Source organism: Leptidea sinapis, chromosome 17 (assembly GCF_905404315.1).
Source record: "Leptidea sinapis chromosome 17, ilLepSina1.1, whole genome shotgun sequence".
NCBI classification, from domain to species: Eukaryota; Metazoa; Arthropoda; class Insecta; order Lepidoptera; family Pieridae; genus Leptidea; species Leptidea sinapis.
The window spans coordinates 8,246,202-8,263,374 of NC_066281.1; the positions used below are offsets into that span (position 1 = coordinate 8,246,202).

At 35.1% G+C, this 17,173-nt stretch overlaps 2 protein-coding genes across 21 annotated transcripts in view; one reads left to right on the plus strand and one right to left on the minus strand.

The window, feature by feature from the left end:
* Window positions 1–12,094, minus strand: part of LOC126969045 (ubiquitin carboxyl-terminal hydrolase CYLD) — a 25,476-nt gene extending 13,382 nt beyond the window's left edge. The window contains exons 1-7 of one of the 4 annotated variants that reach the window (XM_050814333.1): window positions 11,993–12,079; window positions 11,773–11,910; window positions 11,183–11,453; window positions 7,265–7,468; window positions 5,101–5,300; window positions 3,717–3,896; window positions 1,915–2,070 (exon numbers count right to left, since the gene is read on the minus strand). In XM_050814333.1, the coding sequence (XP_050670290.1) occupies window positions 1,915–2,070; window positions 3,717–3,896; window positions 5,101–5,300; window positions 7,265–7,468; window positions 11,183–11,453; window positions 11,773–11,826 (1,065 nt within the window). In that variant the 5' untranslated portion in view covers window positions 11,827–11,910; window positions 11,993–12,079. Of the gene's footprint in view, window positions 1–1,914; window positions 2,071–3,716; window positions 3,897–5,100; window positions 5,301–7,264; window positions 7,469–7,544; window positions 7,702–11,182; window positions 11,454–11,772; window positions 11,920–11,954 lie in introns of those variants that run through there. The other 3 variants (XM_050814335.1, XM_050814334.1, XM_050814336.1) reach the window with 3 other exon arrangements.
* LOC126969038 (probable phosphorylase b kinase regulatory subunit beta) overlaps window positions 7,719–17,173 on the plus strand; it is a 47,558-nt gene continuing 38,103 nt past the window's right edge. For 16 of the 17 annotated variants that reach the window (XM_050814303.1, XM_050814318.1, XM_050814316.1 and 13 more), the window contains exons 1-3: window positions 7,719–7,883; window positions 16,404–16,527; window positions 16,625–16,760. In XM_050814303.1, the coding sequence (XP_050670260.1) occupies window positions 7,881–7,883; window positions 16,404–16,527; window positions 16,625–16,760 (263 nt within the window). In that variant the 5' untranslated portion in view covers window positions 7,719–7,880. Of the gene's footprint in view, window positions 7,884–16,112; window positions 16,323–16,403; window positions 16,528–16,624; window positions 16,761–17,173 lie in introns of those variants that run through there. The other variant, XM_050814319.1, reaches the window with a different exon arrangement.

The window sequence follows — 17,173 nt, forward strand, 5'->3', positions numbered from 1 at the left end:
CGTATTTGAGAATGAAATGTCACGCGAAGACCATTTCCATAATAAATACTAATGAAAGGAACAATAGATAAAACAAAATGTATTTCTGTATGATCCATATAATATGTATTATCATTTTATTTGGATTAGTAGCCAGGTTTTGAAGCGGTCTCTTTTTTTATAACAATAAATTTATTTATTTGAATTTCTCTTATAAAGCAATCATGTTGGCGCGTAGATTACATCCGTGTGGCCGAAACACAATCGAGGATGGAAACCAAGCTCTCTACAAGGTGACCTCTAATGGAAAGTTGGATACATCCGCCTAAAATATGCTTAATTGTAACATATAGTAGCAGTATTTGAATACATCTATATATATAAAAATGAATTGCTGTTCGTTAGTCTCGCTCGAACTCGAGAACGGCTGGACCGATTTATCTAATTTTGGTCTTGAATTATTTGTGGAAGTCTAGAGAAGGTTTAAAAGGTGAATAAATAGGAAAATGCTGCTAAATTAAATAAAAACAACAAATTTGTTTTTCCTTTGATGTGTCCATACATAATTTCTATGAGAGAATTTATTGACGCACGGTTTGACAGTTCTGCTGTGAAACAATTTCATTACGACAGCAGGGTGCATATTTTACGAAGTAATTTTTGATGTTATGATATTATATTATATTATTGACAAATTCAAACAAAAACATTATTTTATTTATTATATACAGAACAACGTCTGTCGGGTCAGCTAGTAGTTAATAAATAAATATGTACATTTACAGTCACATCAATACCAACTAGTCCAGTAAAAATTATTATTGAGATTGGAACATCGAAAACCGACTAAGTTATATTTATTGGCCGTATTTTCAAAAATGCTCGCATAAGCGATTTATTGATGACGTCATCAGGCCCGCTTGCGTTAGCCATAAAAGGCATTTATTTTCTCAGAATTGATTCCTTTAGAATTCTTTTTGATGTCATTTCTCATATACTAAATACTACTACCACTTCGGAAACAAAAGACGCTCTGAGAGAGAAGAAGCGGCGCAAGAATCTCTCGCAGCTTTCTGCTGCTTGCGCTCTTTTTAATAAAATATTCAATAGTTAACTGTCATTTCTATTGCTATAAAATAATCATAAATAGTCCCAGGCCGTCCGATCACTCAGATATTCAACTGTGGAGTAGTACCTAGGTAGAAAGCGACGAAAGAGCAATTTTTTTATAAAACATTTAAATTTATTAAAAGAAGCCTGAACAGTGGCTGGGATTTCATTATAAAAGTGTATACATTTACCCTTAAAGCTATTATGTATCTTATGAAGGCTACTAGAATTAGTTACAGGCAATCCCTTATTTCTAGTGTTATAATAATGAAAAATACGTGAAAATTAAAAAAAAAAACGTGATAAAAAAATAAAGAAATTAAAAAAAATCAAGACGTACCTACCCCAAGCTCGAACCTGGGACCTTCTGCACAAAAAGCATACGTGATAACCGCTGTTCCACGGCAACTGTAATGACCGTGGCGAAATATCTATATAGATCTAGTAAGTAAGTGTTAGGTTATTTTCGTTACGGAATTTCTAGATTCGGTCTCCACGCTCAAGGCCCGCGATAGAAGCTATGCAATAGCTTAAAAATCACCATTAAGAGCACAAAAGTTGACGATTTGTGAACGTATATTAGATTATCATAAATGTACCGACAATGAACAGTCAAAATATTTATTTTTTTTAATTTTTCTTTGAGAGACTTTCGCCACCGCGCGTTCTACCTACAGGGCGGACGTGGCACGTGGGGTTACCACATACATGCAGAACGGAAGGATGATTTGTGTAAAAGTGTGTCAATATTATAAAACAACTTTTTTATATAATTGTTCAGCAATGATTGTGACATAAATAAATACATTTTTTACTATGCGTTACCTTTTCCTCGGAAGTGAGTCCGGGCACGTCAGAGAGTCGCTCCAGTAAAGTGCGCAGTTTCATGACGCGGTCGGCGCGCACGTAACCATGTCGCCGCAACGGATTCACGATTTCCTCGCGGAGTACTCGCTGTACTTCAGAGTAGTGTGGGGAATCCTGTACACATAAGGCAGAACAGAGAGGTATATTTTAAGCCCGCCCGAAACATTGCTGAGACACGAGGCCGGTAGCGCTGTAATTTTATCTTGTTACCTCCTAAACTATTTATTTTGTTATGTTTTTTTTAAAGAGATAACCCTCACTTCTAGGATTAGTACACAAATTGATTTAAAAAAAAAAAACAATGAATTGTTTAGATTTACAAGCGCCTCACCACTTACCATCAAGTGAGCCTCTTGCCCGTTTGACCTTTCTTATATAAAAAAAAATTGAATATAATAAGGTTCAATTGCGAGGTGCAACAGCTTAAAACATCTAAAAATGTGATTCTATTGGTATAGCAAGATACTATACTATCTTTTATTACTATTAATCTTTATCTATTGGCAGTGATCACTTAACAGGTCCGTGTGATAATATTTGCTCCTATACCAACTACAGGATAATTGGTATAGGAGCAAAGTTGGCAAGTAAGTCTATTTAAACTAGCATAAAATGCATTAAGCATACAAAATATCCACTTGTCTTTATGGTTTGAACATACATAATAAATAAATATTAAAATTTTGAGATGAACAATATTTTTTTATGAAAATACGGGACGAGACGAGCAGGACTTTCATCTAATGGTAATTGATACGCCCTGCCCATTACAATGCAGTGCCACTCTGGAGTCTTGAAAAGCCCAAAAATTCTGAGCAGCACTACAATAATTGCGCTCTACACCTTGAGACATAAGATGTTAAGTCTCATTTTTCCAGTAATTTCAGCTTTCTAGCCACGGCGCCCTTCAGACCAAAACACAGTAAAGTTTACACATTACTGCTTCACGGCAGAAATAGGCTCCGTTGTGATGCCCTTAATCTAGCCTAAAGGAGCCTCCCACCGGTAACATTCATGAGCATTAGATGAGAGATTAAGACGGTTGAGAATTCAGAGTCCAAGTATTAATTACTTAAAAATATTACAAATATTTTTATTCAAAATAGGATGTCACATCACTTATTGAAAGTCAAAAACTACCACCCATTCCAAAACGAATGCCTCAGACCTGAGAAGAATGGGCGCAACAAACTCAGCGGGCTTTTTGATTTGCATCAAAATTTTGCATCAAAAATATATGTTTACAAAGTATTATTGTACAATTAAACTTATTATTTAATAGCCTGAGGGCGGTCGCTAAATTCCCAATATGTGGTATCATTAAGAAAGTCATTTATGTTATAGTAAACCTTTACCGCACAAACGTTTTTTTAAAAATTATTTTAAATTTCGTAACACATTTGTTTTGTACAGTTTCTGGGATCATATTGTCGAAGCATATCGCCCAATAAAAGACTCACTAGCTCGACTTAACCGAGTAGTAGACAAAACAAGTTTATGTTTGTTCCTCGTGTTAACATTATGACTGTCACAGTTTCTAGCAAATTCATCAATGTTCTTATGAACATAAAAAACATTATCAAGAATATATTGAGAAGCAACAGTCAAGATGTTAATTTCTTTGAATTTTGCTCTCAATGATTCTTTAGGACCTAGGTTATAAAAAATCGCGCGAATAGCCCTCTTCTGCAGCACAAAGATGATATTAATATCTGCCGCACTGCCCCAAATCAAATATAAACTGGTTAAATAATAGTTACTTCTGGTTCCGGAGGGCGGTAGAGAAGGGCATCAAAAACACTCGTGAACGTAAACATTGCGAAGAGTGTAGCGTCAAGGTAGCATGAGTTGTGGTGACCCTGGATACCGCGGTTCTTGCCAGCCAGCTCACCCAGGGAGTGGAGCGGAGGAACCACTCCCGTCACCACGGGACAGTCGGGCTGAAAAGAGAATGTACAAGGTTTTTGAAGTTATACTTATTTCGGCGCATTTTGGTTTATTCCGAAAAAAAAACATATAAAATAATTCACAAAGATAAAACCAACGAAGAAAATTTATAAATACTAATAAACTATTGAATTAAATAAGTTTTGTGTATCATAGTTTTATGATAATATAAAAAATTGGAACCGTAGTATCTGTAAGCCGGTCCGCCTTAAGTAAAAATTACAAGAGTCAATCTTATGATGCGTGCGCACACCGTCACTCAAATTCGACACCCTGACGTTAGTTGGTAATATGATCAACTAGACTAGGCTCTGTAAAATAAACAATTCTTTCGCATGCAATGGTAATAAATTTTACAAATAATTATCAAAAAGTGTATCTAAATTATCAATAAATAAATTTAAATCTTTTATTAAACGCAGACTTATGTCTAAGGCTTATTGTTATACTGAATTGCATTATTTTTTAAATATACATGTTTAAACTTATGTGTAATTAACATGTATTTGAATTGTATTTTTGGTGGTTGACGTTCACGAGCAATCTTTTGATTTTATGTCAATAAAATATTTTTAATTTTGACTTTAGACCATTTGTGTCATACCTCACCTACCAAGCCTCTTATAACTACAGTAAAACCCGCTGAAGACGATATCACCGGGACCCAACCAACAACGCGTCTTAAGCGACAAAGTGTATTATGTGGGATAGGGATATAAAACGTACTACATAATATTATGTTCTAATATATGTAGGTATTAAATTATACATTTATATATTAAACTAGCTGACCCGGCAAACGTTGTTTTGCCATATAAAGTATAATTCACGCGATAGTTTTATAAGTAATAAAATATTGCCTATATTATAGCCTGTACATCATTTTGTTCTATTGTCAATAGTTTTTGCAGCGCACGCAAAAATAGGTTTTCGATTTTACACCTTGTGTTACAAAATAGCAATTATATTACGGATCCCTAATTTTGAAAAAAAAACATAGCCTATTGCCCTCCTAGATAAATGGACTACCCAACACTGAAAGAATCATTCAAATCGGACCAGTAGTACCAGAGATTAGCGCGTTCAAACAAACACTGCAGCTTTATATATTAGTATAGATTAATAACATAGTATAATTTTAATTACGTTACTTATAACTGGCTATTATTGATGCGCTGTCAAAACAGTACTGGTTACCTGGTCAAAATGTTCAGTGTTGTGAACAGCGGTGCGGTCTGGGGGCGGTGTGTCTCTGAACCGCGCGTCTCTGCGGCACAACGCAAGCGGCACGAACAGCGCCCTTCCCGGCGTACACGTGAACAGACGGTGACCATTACGAGTGCCGTCGCCCAGACCACTGATGTCTTGTTCCAACTCAACACCAGCTGTTGCCGTATCTGCGTATATTAGTTGACCCTAATTAAATCATTTAAAAAACATTTAAAAAAAGGAGGATGGCGAGAATGGACCCACATAATTTAAAAATTAAGGAAGCATCGTACAAGTACAAGTTTATATTAATTATAAACTTAAGTTTATACAAACCATTGTTGAGGCGCTAAGATATGGCAGTCAAAAGAAATTTATAATATAATATATATAATAGAATGTAATATAATAGAAAAATTATAATTTCTTAAAAAATAAGTCATCTTGCACTAACGGAACGTTTTGGGCTATTGACATCTACATTTTTTTGACATGACAGTAATTTTTTACATGGATGTTCCGACACTTTCAAACTATCTATACCTAATCAAACCAGTAATTCAGTAGTAATTCAAAATAAGATTCAATAAGATTATTATCATTTTTTGATAAGTACTAAAATCAGTAAGTAAGTATCTGTAAAAGATTCGATACTTGCTTGAAAAAATAATGAATTGTGAATCCTCAATTGTTAGCTGCTAGCCAACCTTCCACATTCACATAAGAAACAAATTATTGATTGAACAATTATAGTCTGTATTGATTAATACTTTACGTTATATTTTACTTTTAGGTACTTATATCTTTTTTCTCCCACTTTTTTAGACTTACCCACATCGCGAGTGTAAGACGTAGCTTGTCACGCACACGTAATAAACCTGGTCTGTTTTCATCGGAAGTGTAGCAGCAAGAGGCTCTATCTAGACGTATAAATTATCTAAGCTTTGAACCTTACAAACCGGCTAGATTATGGGTGCAACAACGGCGCCTTTTTTTGTCGTGAAGCAGTAATCTGTTAGCACTACTGTGTTTCGGCCTGAAGGGCGCCGTAGCTAGTGAAATTACTGGGCAAATGAGACTTAACATCATAATATGTCTCAAGGTGATGAACGCAGTTGTAGTACCCCTCAAAATTTTTTGGGTTTTTCAAGAATCCTGAGCGGCACTGCATTGTAATGGGCAGGGCGTAACCATCTGCTTATTTTCATTAAAAAATAAAACTATTTTATGTATTAAAGTACTCATTGATTCAATAGAGTGGCCGTTGAGTTTCTTGAATGTTCTTCTCACGAAGTAAGTTTTTCCGGACAAGGTAGATTCAGTAATTTAAATAAAATATTTATGATGACAATTTAAAAGCGATTAGTTTAAGCCTATTTGAATAAAGACTTTGACTTTAAATCCGTTTTCAAAATTACAAAAATTCAAAATAGGCGCGATATTTTGAATTTTTATGTCGTATTGTCTTGGAAACACCGCACACGGAATCTAATTCCATATTTTGGTTATACGTGTAAGAAAGTTACTTGAAAACCGCACTGAAGAGGACATAAATCTATTGCTTTGAATGTGACTTACCGTTGATTACGCCGACCCATCTAACTACACCCTAACAATGTTCCTCGCCTAATTAATGAATCACCCACTAATGTAATCACACTTTTTAAGTCACTTAAAATAAATGGAAGGAATTATGGAGGAGGCCTATACCCAAGAAGGGGTTCCAATCAATAATGATGAAGACAGTACATAGCAACAGTCATTAATAAAAATTAAAATTATATATGTATTTTTTTTATTTATTATAATAGATATAACTGTAATATAACTGTAAGAATGTAATTTATTAGTAGATTGTAAATAAATATAACAATATATTTAACCGCACTAATGTTCTGTAGTTAACGTACCTAGATTTAACTCATTGTTAGCATATATTACAAACCCGTGCGGTTTTCTGATGCTCGCTATAAGTTTTTTCTTTTGTAAACTTCAATGTAAATAAATAAATAAAATAAGTGTTGGTCTTGGAAACACTACAACAAAGGAAACTACAAGGAATCTCATTCCATAGTTTGGTTGTTCGTGGAAGAAGTTCCCTTGGAAACCGCACTGAAGAGGACATAAATCTATTGCAATGAATGTGACTTACCGTCGATAACGCCAATCCATCTAACTACACCATAATAATGTTGGTCAACATCCGTAGCCACTTCAACCAGTGTTCCAACACCAATGTCCTCTTGCAAATGCAGAGGCGAATGGTGAATTTGTTTTAAGGATTGAGCAGCACTCGGGGAAACCAGAGATGGTGTGTCGTACAATTCCCCAGCCGATCCGTCGATACTCGGAACATCTAAAAGTATTTGAACGGGATGCTTATATTTCCGTAAGTTAAAAAAATTAATTTTAAACACATCTTATGAAAGCACCTTCTTCGTATTGGAGTACACACAATGGTATTTCATCTCTAGAGAGTTCCCTAACGTAATACTGAGCGTGAGACATAGTGTGACGGTTCCCGTCATAGCCTATACACCAATACGCTACACTAAAATTATAAATAGTTCAGCTAAAATTAGAGATTTCGAACGTACCGACACAACTGCAGCGTATATGTGATTCGTTCTATTTACTATTATTGAGTCAATAATGTGATAGTTGTGGGATTGAATATGTAAATTGTAATATTATGTTTTAAGTTCAACATTTCTATTAGTTATTTGTGTAATTTGCTCAACTTAAGTGATAGATGCAGCGCTGGAAATATGGTATGGTTTTCGAGTAATTTTTTTAGGGCTTTGAAGCATTTTATCATGATTAATATTATTATTAGTTCGTATGTTATTTGCATTTTTTACTATAAACTATTTTAACGTAAGTTTTTCATCTTTTTCACATAGCTACTATAATATTTTAATTATATCTAGGTACGTTGTTAAGGTATAATTATTGTATCGTAAAATCTATATAACATAACATAGATTAGTAAAAAAAGGTAATCTTCTAATATATAAAATTCTCGTGTCATGGTGTTAAACATTGAACTCCTCCGAAACAGCTTGACCGATTCTCATGAAATTTTGAGTGCATATTGGGTAGGTCTGAGAATCGGACAACATCTATTTTTCATCCCCCTAATTGTTAAGGGTGGCCCACACGAAATGTTTTTTTTAATTTTTTTGACTTTTTTTTTAAAATTTGTTCGATTATGTGTCAGCATTAAAAAATACATATAACTTCAAATTTTCACCCATCTAGGATCAACAGTTACTTTTGAATCGCGATTTTAATATCGGCAATACAACGTTTGCTGGGTCAGCTAGTATGTACTATATAATTATACTAATTTATAAAATAACCTGATGCTGGGGAATAACCCGACGATCTCACTAAGTATTTTTTCTTTTTTATATCAAAACATACATATTTTTTTTTTATGGAATAGGAGGACAAACGAGCGTACGGGTCACCTGTTGTTAAGTGATCACCGCCGCCCACAATCTCTTGCAACACCAGAGGAATCACAGGAGCGTTGCCGGCCTTTAAGGAAGGTGTACGCGCTTTTTTTGAAGGTACCCATGTCGTATCGTCCCTGAAACACCGCACAAGGAAGCTCATTCCACAGCTTTGTAGTACGTGGAAGAAAGCTCCTTGAAAACCGCACTGTGGACGACCGCCACACATCCAGATGGTGAGGATGATATCCTAACTTGTGGCGTGTCGTGCGAAGGTGGAATTCGGCGGCAGGAATCAGGTTAAACAGTTCTTCGGAACACTCCCCGTGATAAATGCGGTAGAAGACACACAATGGAGCGACGTCTCTACGCAACGCCAAGTGATCCAGCCGTTCACAGAGCACTGGGTCCTCGACAGTTCGAGCTGCTCTGCGTTGCACGCGGTCAAATGGATCGAGCTGATACTGGGGTGCGCCAGACCAGAGATGACAGCAACACTCCATGTGTGGCCGGACCTGCGCTTTGTAGAGCGCTAGTATGTGGGCCGGCTTGAAGTATTGCCGTGCTCTATTAATGACGCCCAGTTTCTTTGAAGCCAATTTGGCTTTGCCTTCCAGATGAACACCAAATTGGCAATCGCTCGAGATTTCGAGACCCAGTATTCCGATACTAGGCGAGGCTTTATGGGAAGTGTTGTCGAAGAGCGGTGATACGACAAATGGGGTTTTTTTAGTGGTAAACGCGCAAACTTGAGTCTACATTTACAAGCTAACATTTACAATTTATAAAAATATTTGTATTAGTGTTAGCGGATTTTTTAAACAAAAAATCCATATACACATAGTGACACAAATTAAAATAAATACCACAAGGTACCTTCTAACTATTTCAATACAATGTTGAAAATTGATAATAATTTTACAAATTATTTAAGTTTTCTTTAGTGTTAATTCCGCCAATATTTGTTTTTAAAACAATTCGACACGTGTTTCGCCTCTACACGTCCTGAGGATGCCTCGTAAAACTTAAATAATTTGTATAATTATGGATTTCCGCAAAAAAACGCCTAATTCAATAAATTTTCTGATAATAATTTTACAACATAACTTTCAGTATTCCTGAGAAAATATTTTATATTACAATAAAACAATAGACCGCTTCTGCGAAAGATCATAGTTTTGCAAAAATATCCTCCTTGGTGTTATCACTAAAGTGCCGACAGCAATGAGCTGAGAACAATCCATTGTTCTAAAAATGGGTACAGTAGCGATACACATGCAATATAATATATGCTCCTACCAATGCCTACCTATTTGAAATCAGTTGTTAGAATTAAATTATGAGGCCAACTCAATCAGTTTCAATTCTTATTGGAAGTGGGTACAATAAAAAAAACTAACTAACTAACTAAAGCAGTAGGTAATTTGTGGAATGAACAAACATCAGATTAGGTATAATATTAAAGCTCTGTTCAAACTGAGGCGAATAACGCGTGGGACGCATTTTACATCAATTCGCTCGCTCGCTTAGCCTCTCAAACTGACGCCATTTCCCGCGTGTCATTATTGGTTCTTCAGTGGAGAAACATCATGCATTGTGATATCAAACAATCCCGCAAGGGGTCCGGCTCTTGTTTCGCTTCAACTTGAGCGACTACTCGCGTCAATTTCAACACGTCCATACAAGTTAGCTGACACAATCGGCGCGAGCGATTTCCGGGCGTTATTCGCCTCAGTTTGAACAGAGCATAATATTAGGTTTTATTTTATTTCTTACATTGATAGATTTGATAGGTACTTTTGAAAATTATAGTGTAACCACATCGAAATATATTAGGCTTAGGCGAAAACATGTTACTTACCTACTATTTTTTTACTCTTGTTAAACTTTAGACTAAATAAAAACAATTTTTGGTAGATTTGAAAAATCGTATTGTTGCTGTGTCGAAATTTATTGGTTAAAACATTCTTACTGCAATATACTTATTGTATTTTTATTACTTTATTTAACTCGCGGCAGTAGGTTATTTAGGGAAAATGAGCATAGAAAACGAGAAAGGGTATAATGAAAATAAAGAAAAGAGAATTTTTTTGATTAATATGAACGAAATATGTCTAACTCTGAGAGTGATAAAAAGCACAATAAAATAAAATAAACTCTGCTGGTATCATAAACCTCACACAGGGAAGAGAGAGAGAATATATCACATACTTTTATCAGATTTTATAGATACAAATAAATTCTACTTATTTAAAAAATTATTGATTTTTGATAATTGAAGAATAATTGATTTCACCAGTGGGAGGCTCCTTTGCATAGGATGCCGGCTAGATTATGGGTACCACAACGGCACATATTTCTGCCGTGAAGCAGTAATGAGTAAGCATTACTGTGTTTTGATCTGAAGGGTGCCATAGATAGTGAAATTAACATCTTATGTGTCAAGGTGACAATCACAATTGTAGTGCCACTCAGAATTTGGTTTGAATTGAGTTTCTCAAGAATCGTGAGTGGTACTGCATTGTAATGGATAGGGTGTATCAATTACCATCAGCTGAATGTCCAGCTCATCTCTTCCCTTACTGTCATAAAAAAAAAGATTTACAACTTACCAACTAAAAATCCAGTTTCAACCTGATTAATTTCATGGACCATTTTGGAGTTCTGTTCTGAATTTTTATTGTAGGAATAATTATTGTGATTTATTGCTTTTTTTCTCTTGTCTGTAGTGAGGTGATTCAGTAAGTTTACAGATTTAACTCTATCACTTTGTGTTGTTCGCTGCATAGTTTTAGAAGATCTAGGTACAGTTCCATATTCAGTTTTTTCTGGTTCTTTTGGAGCTGGTGGCCAGCTTCCTCCAATCAAGCTGAACAGGTCTAACTAAGGATGGTATACACAATATAATAAATTAACTTATAATCTCCAATTAAAATTTCACCCATATATTTAATTATCCAATAATAATTTAAAATACACATATTTTTAATTGAATTATTAAGTCAATATTCAAAACATTCCCACAATTGTAATGATTATGTGATGATGTGATATATTTTTAGATTTCAAATTTCATGAAACTATAGAAATGCACCAGTGAAAAACAAATTCCAGCCATTAGTATGATTAGAGAGCATCAGAAACATACAGTTAGTAGTGTACAATTAACAGTTATTAAACAAGCTTTTATAATTTAGATAACCTGAGTTTCTAAGACTTCATTCTGTTTCTGCTCCTGGTGACCATCGTGACTCATTGTACTGCCAATTTGTGTAAAATTAAATAACAATTATGTATATGGAATAATTTTTTTATGAAAATTGCTCCATAATACACACGCCTACAAAAAATGTCCATTCACATATTAAACATTAAATAACCAACCTAGAATTCCATGATTGCTGGAAATAGTAACTACTAACCTAGTACAAAACTTCAAATGTTAATATTTTAATTTTTAATTTTATGAGAAAAAAATACCTCTTTAAAGTATAAACTACTGATATTTGTATTTGTGACGTGTTTATTTATTCATAATTTGTTTTGAGTTTTGAATTTTGACTTGAGTTTGACATCGACATTGAACATTCAACTGAGAAATACATACCTACTTTCAACTTTATTTATCCACTCATTAAAGCGTGCGGCAAGAACTGTTGACCGCGTACTTTTTTTTGTAAGCCCTCGTATGGACAAAGGGATTCTATGTTCAAAGGGAAATCCTTAAACCAGAAATTGAATGAATCGTGGATTTTCTTCTACTTCGACTTTTTTTTTATGGAATAGGAGGACAACGAAGAACGAGCGGACGGGTCACCTGGTGACCGCCACCCACAATCTCTTGCAACACCAGATGAATCACAGGAGCGTTGCCGGCCTTTTAGGAAGGAGTACGTGCTTTTTTTGAAGGTACCCATGTCGTATCGTCCCGGAAACACCGTATAAGGAAGCTCATTCCACAGCTTTGTAGTACGTGGATGAAAGCTCCTTGAAAACCGCACTGTGGAGAACCGCCACATATCCAGATGGTGTGGATGATATCCTTACTTCTGGCGTGACGTGCGAAGGTGGAATTCGGCGGCAGGAATCAGGTTAAACAGCTCTTCGGAACACTCCCCTTGATAAATGCAGTAGAAGACACATAATGAAGCGACTAGCAATCTCTACGCAACGGCAAGTGATCCAGCCGTTCACAGAGCACTGGGTCCCTGACAATTCGGGCTGCCCTTTGTTGCACGCGGTCAAATGGGTCGAGCTAATACTGGGTTGCGCCAGACCAGAGATGACAGCAATACTCCATGTGTGGCCGGACCTGCGCTTTGTAGAGCGCTAGAATGTGGGCCGGCTTGAAGTATTGCCGTGCCCTATTAATGACGCCCACCTTCTTCAAAGCCAATTTGGCTTTGCCCTCCACATGGCCATGGAATCGGCAATCGCTCGAGATTTCGAGACCCAGTATTCCGATACTAGGCGAGGCTTTAAGCGAAGTGTTATCGAAGAGCGTTAATACGACAAATGGGGTTTTTTTGTGGTAAACGTGCAAACTTGAGTCTTCTGGGGGTTAAATTGGACAATGTTCAATTTACCCCATTCCGCGACCTTCTCGAGAGAGGACTCGATAGAAGACACAAGTTTCTCCCGGCACTGGTCAACGCTTTCCCGAGAGAGACTTGCATGGCCGTGTAAACGGCCCGTGTATACCAGTGCTGTCGTCTGCATAGCAATGTATGTTGGAGGTGTCCAACATATCATTGATATGCAGAAGAAACAGCGTGGGAGATAGCACACAGTCTTGGGGCACTCCAGCGTTCATGGGCTTAGGATTCGAGCAAAAACCATCGACAACGACTTGTATGCTGCGCCCAGTGAGGAAGCTGGAGGTCCACTTGCAGTATTCCGATACAAGGCGAGGCTTTAAGGGAAGTGTTGTCGAAGAGCGGTGATACGGCAAATGGGTTTTTTTTACGACTTACATGGTACTCGGTAAATCGGGCCATATGTCTAAAGCTTCCGCTCCACTATAGGCGATGATCGTTACTTGTATGATCGTCTGTCATCGGCAAAATAGGAGATTCATCATTCTCTAAGTCTAAGCATCCACAACATCGTTCGTGATCATTTATTGAGCGGCAGTACTTCAAGATGGACGAGGAGTTTATAGATGCTGATGCCATTCTTTTAATTTCAATATAAAATCATTTTGTCAATTTAGTATAACGAAAAGTTGTGAAAAAGAAATGGAAGAAGAGAAGATGGTGGTGACCTATCCAAGTAAATTGAACGTATTATGTATTCCTAGTTACTAGCTTTACTCACTGTCCTGTGTCCTACCGATGTCGTCTCCGATTACGGAGAGGCGCTATAAGTGAAGCTGTTCGACTTATTTGGGGAAAAGGGGCAATTAAACTAAAAACACTCTGTGATTGTTACCTTAGATCATATTTTATGCATATTTAAAGACAGCTAAGAAAACTTCGAAAAAAATGGAGGTTGACCAATGACGTTCTATACATATGGACACATCATTCGTAGTCTGATAGCGCAACGGCAAAAGTGCGCATAAAGTCAATGTTTTTTTCAAACACTTTTCTACTTAGTTAGTTTGTTAGTCACCAAGTCTAAGTGTACTAACTATAAAAAAAATGCCCAAATAATACGTTCACGACGCAAAGAAAAGATGGTGTGACTTATCACCGGTAAGTTTATTTTTTTCATATAAGATGGGTTGGCAAAAAGCGTAAATAATTTTGTAAAATGAATACTTTTTCAATTAATATGGTACAATTATTGACAAGTATGCACATTCCTTTCTCTCCCACTTGTCAGAATGAGACAGATAAAACAGTATTTTGTGCACGGGAAGTCATTGCCAGTGAATATGAACGGCTTAGAAGAACATGAACGTTTAAAATTTAGTGCTATTTACACGGTATCACAGATTTATCGTAACCTAGTGATAATTGATACTTACTGACACAAGCTAATCTTTTTTAGCTTTTAAAGACAATTGGCGCCAGCTGGAAGCAAGAAAGAGATGCGAAGAATTTTGCAAATCACATAAGTGGAGTGGTATTTGGTCGAACCATGTCCTTGAGGCTTATTTATGTATGACTGAAAGATTGATAAGCGTTTAAAAATTCATGCTCATAAAGTATGATAAAACTTTTTTAACATTAAAAGTTTTGAAATCTCTTTTGAAAGTCAATATATTTTGTCAATTTAGTCAAACATACAAAACATAAAATAAACATACATACAAAAGTCCAATTAGCCACATTTATAATTTGACAAAAGCTGTCATACCAAGATAATACGTTGTTTTTCCGCTTACACTACAAATACTAAAAAGATATCCTGGAAATTATGTTTATATCTCAAAGACAAAATTTTACAAATTAAATTTATTTCAGGGAAGTTACTATTTAAATAACTAGTTTCCAGAATTATTTTATGTAAATAAAAATATTATATTTAAGATTTTTTTATATTTATTAATAAAAAACAAATTTTACATTGCGGTTTCAAAGCAATAAAAACCACTGAGGTTTGTACAATTGCTTAATTAAAGTCTACACCAACAGAGTTAAATTAATGAAAGAAAAAAATAGTTCACAATCGTTAGAGACTTAGCTATACATTATAATTTTACAAATTAAAGTAAAAGTACTTGATACAATTAATAGTTAAGCACGATAAGTTGATCGGTGGTCAGTCAAGTCTTAAAAAGTATTTTTTTAAATTCTGTTTTAAATTTGTCTGAGTGTTTGTCTCCCTCATGAATTTAACTTTTTAGATCCAAATACATTTAGAGCGTTAAGGAGTAACAAATATACGCACAAACCAAGAAATAAACATACAAACTTTCGCCTTTATTATATGAGTGTGATTTTTGATTAAAAACGTAAAAAACCTCCGTCTGAACAGATCTTGATCTCTTATCATCAATCGCGATTCATGTAAGACGTAGCTTGCCACGCACACCACAGTATTAAACCTGGCCTATTTCCATCGGTTTTCTAGCAGCAAGACACTAGTCGTATAAATTATCTAGGACTATTTTACAACTAGCCACTAAATTGCGATTTCGTCCAAGTGGACGCCATAAAGCAGGAAAAATACTTTATACTATGTCGGCAACAAGGGTGAAGCGTGATTTCCGTGATGTAGCCTTGTAGTTAAAATGTAGTTAAAATTCTTACTTGAATTATAATGATGAATCGATACGATGATCGTCATTATTTTAAACATAAAAAATAGTATTCATTAATTTAATTCAATAGCATGTTTCTTCGTATATCGATATTATTGTGGGAAGCACTAGCTTCCTGGAACATAAAACGGCTACATGCGGATTTGAATTGAATTTGATTGCCGCATATCTCCTTCTATCGCACTGCTAGGTGTATTTTTTAAAGAGTGCCACTACTTCGAAAATGTTCAAAATGCGCGAAATTTTGCTTTCTACAATAATGGTTTACGATTTTATGCTCAACAAGTAATCTCTGACTCTTGCTGACCGTACTTCCTTGAACTGTCATTAGACTTCCACTTCGACTTCGAGCGAGGTCCCGAGTTAAGTTGATGGACCTAATTGATATTTCATATTTTGTAAACATACCTACATAACATAAACTTTATTTTTTAGGATTGTAATTTTGTTAGAATATAATGAATGCTATAAAATTACGCGACTACAAACTTAAGTGTTAACGTAAATTGTAATAAGTTTAAAATATATTTATTAATGTATAGGTACATCGTAAACATAAATATCTTTGATCTATTCTTGTTACATTTTATTATATCTTTAGCAATTTTTCTGATATGTTTTAGGTAAATCGAGATTGTAATATAATGATCCGTCAAGGAAGCATTGATGACATTAATGCCCATCAGTTCCTAAAAATTGCTAATTACGAAGATACAGTGCGGCAGTTGGATATATATTATGCTATTGGTAATTGAGTTAACATTGACTTTTTAGTAGATTGTTATACATTTGCAGGTACTTGATACAACATATGAAATCTAAACTTACTAATATTTCTTTTTAGTTAAAAGGCAATTATTAAGGTTCCAAAGTCCAATAACAGGTTTATTCCCCGTACTTTCCTCTGATTTACATGTTGGAAGTGTACGGGACAGTATTTATTGTGCAGCTGCGGTATGGGGACTATACCAAGCTTACAGGTAACACAGACAGCTTTCTAGTAAAATTGTAGTAGTTAGTAACTATAATAATCTTTTGAATTTGAGCTTTAGTCACTATTAATGCCCACTTCTAGGCTATTGTGTTAGATTTTATAACAAGCTTCCTGAAAACATAATGAAAATTTCCTTCAATTATTCATTGAATTAGTAGCCAATGACAACTTGTCTTATGGCGTGAAAATATATTATGTTGTAGGCTTAACACTTTGAGGCTTAATACATAATTTGATAATACATTATTATATGGATCATACAGAAAAAATGTTGGTTTATCTCTTATTCCTTTCATTCATTCATTTCATCATTTTATAGTATTTATTATGTATTATAGTAATTATCATATACATATCTATGAAGACAGTAGCACAACTGTCTTCATTCATTCAACTAAC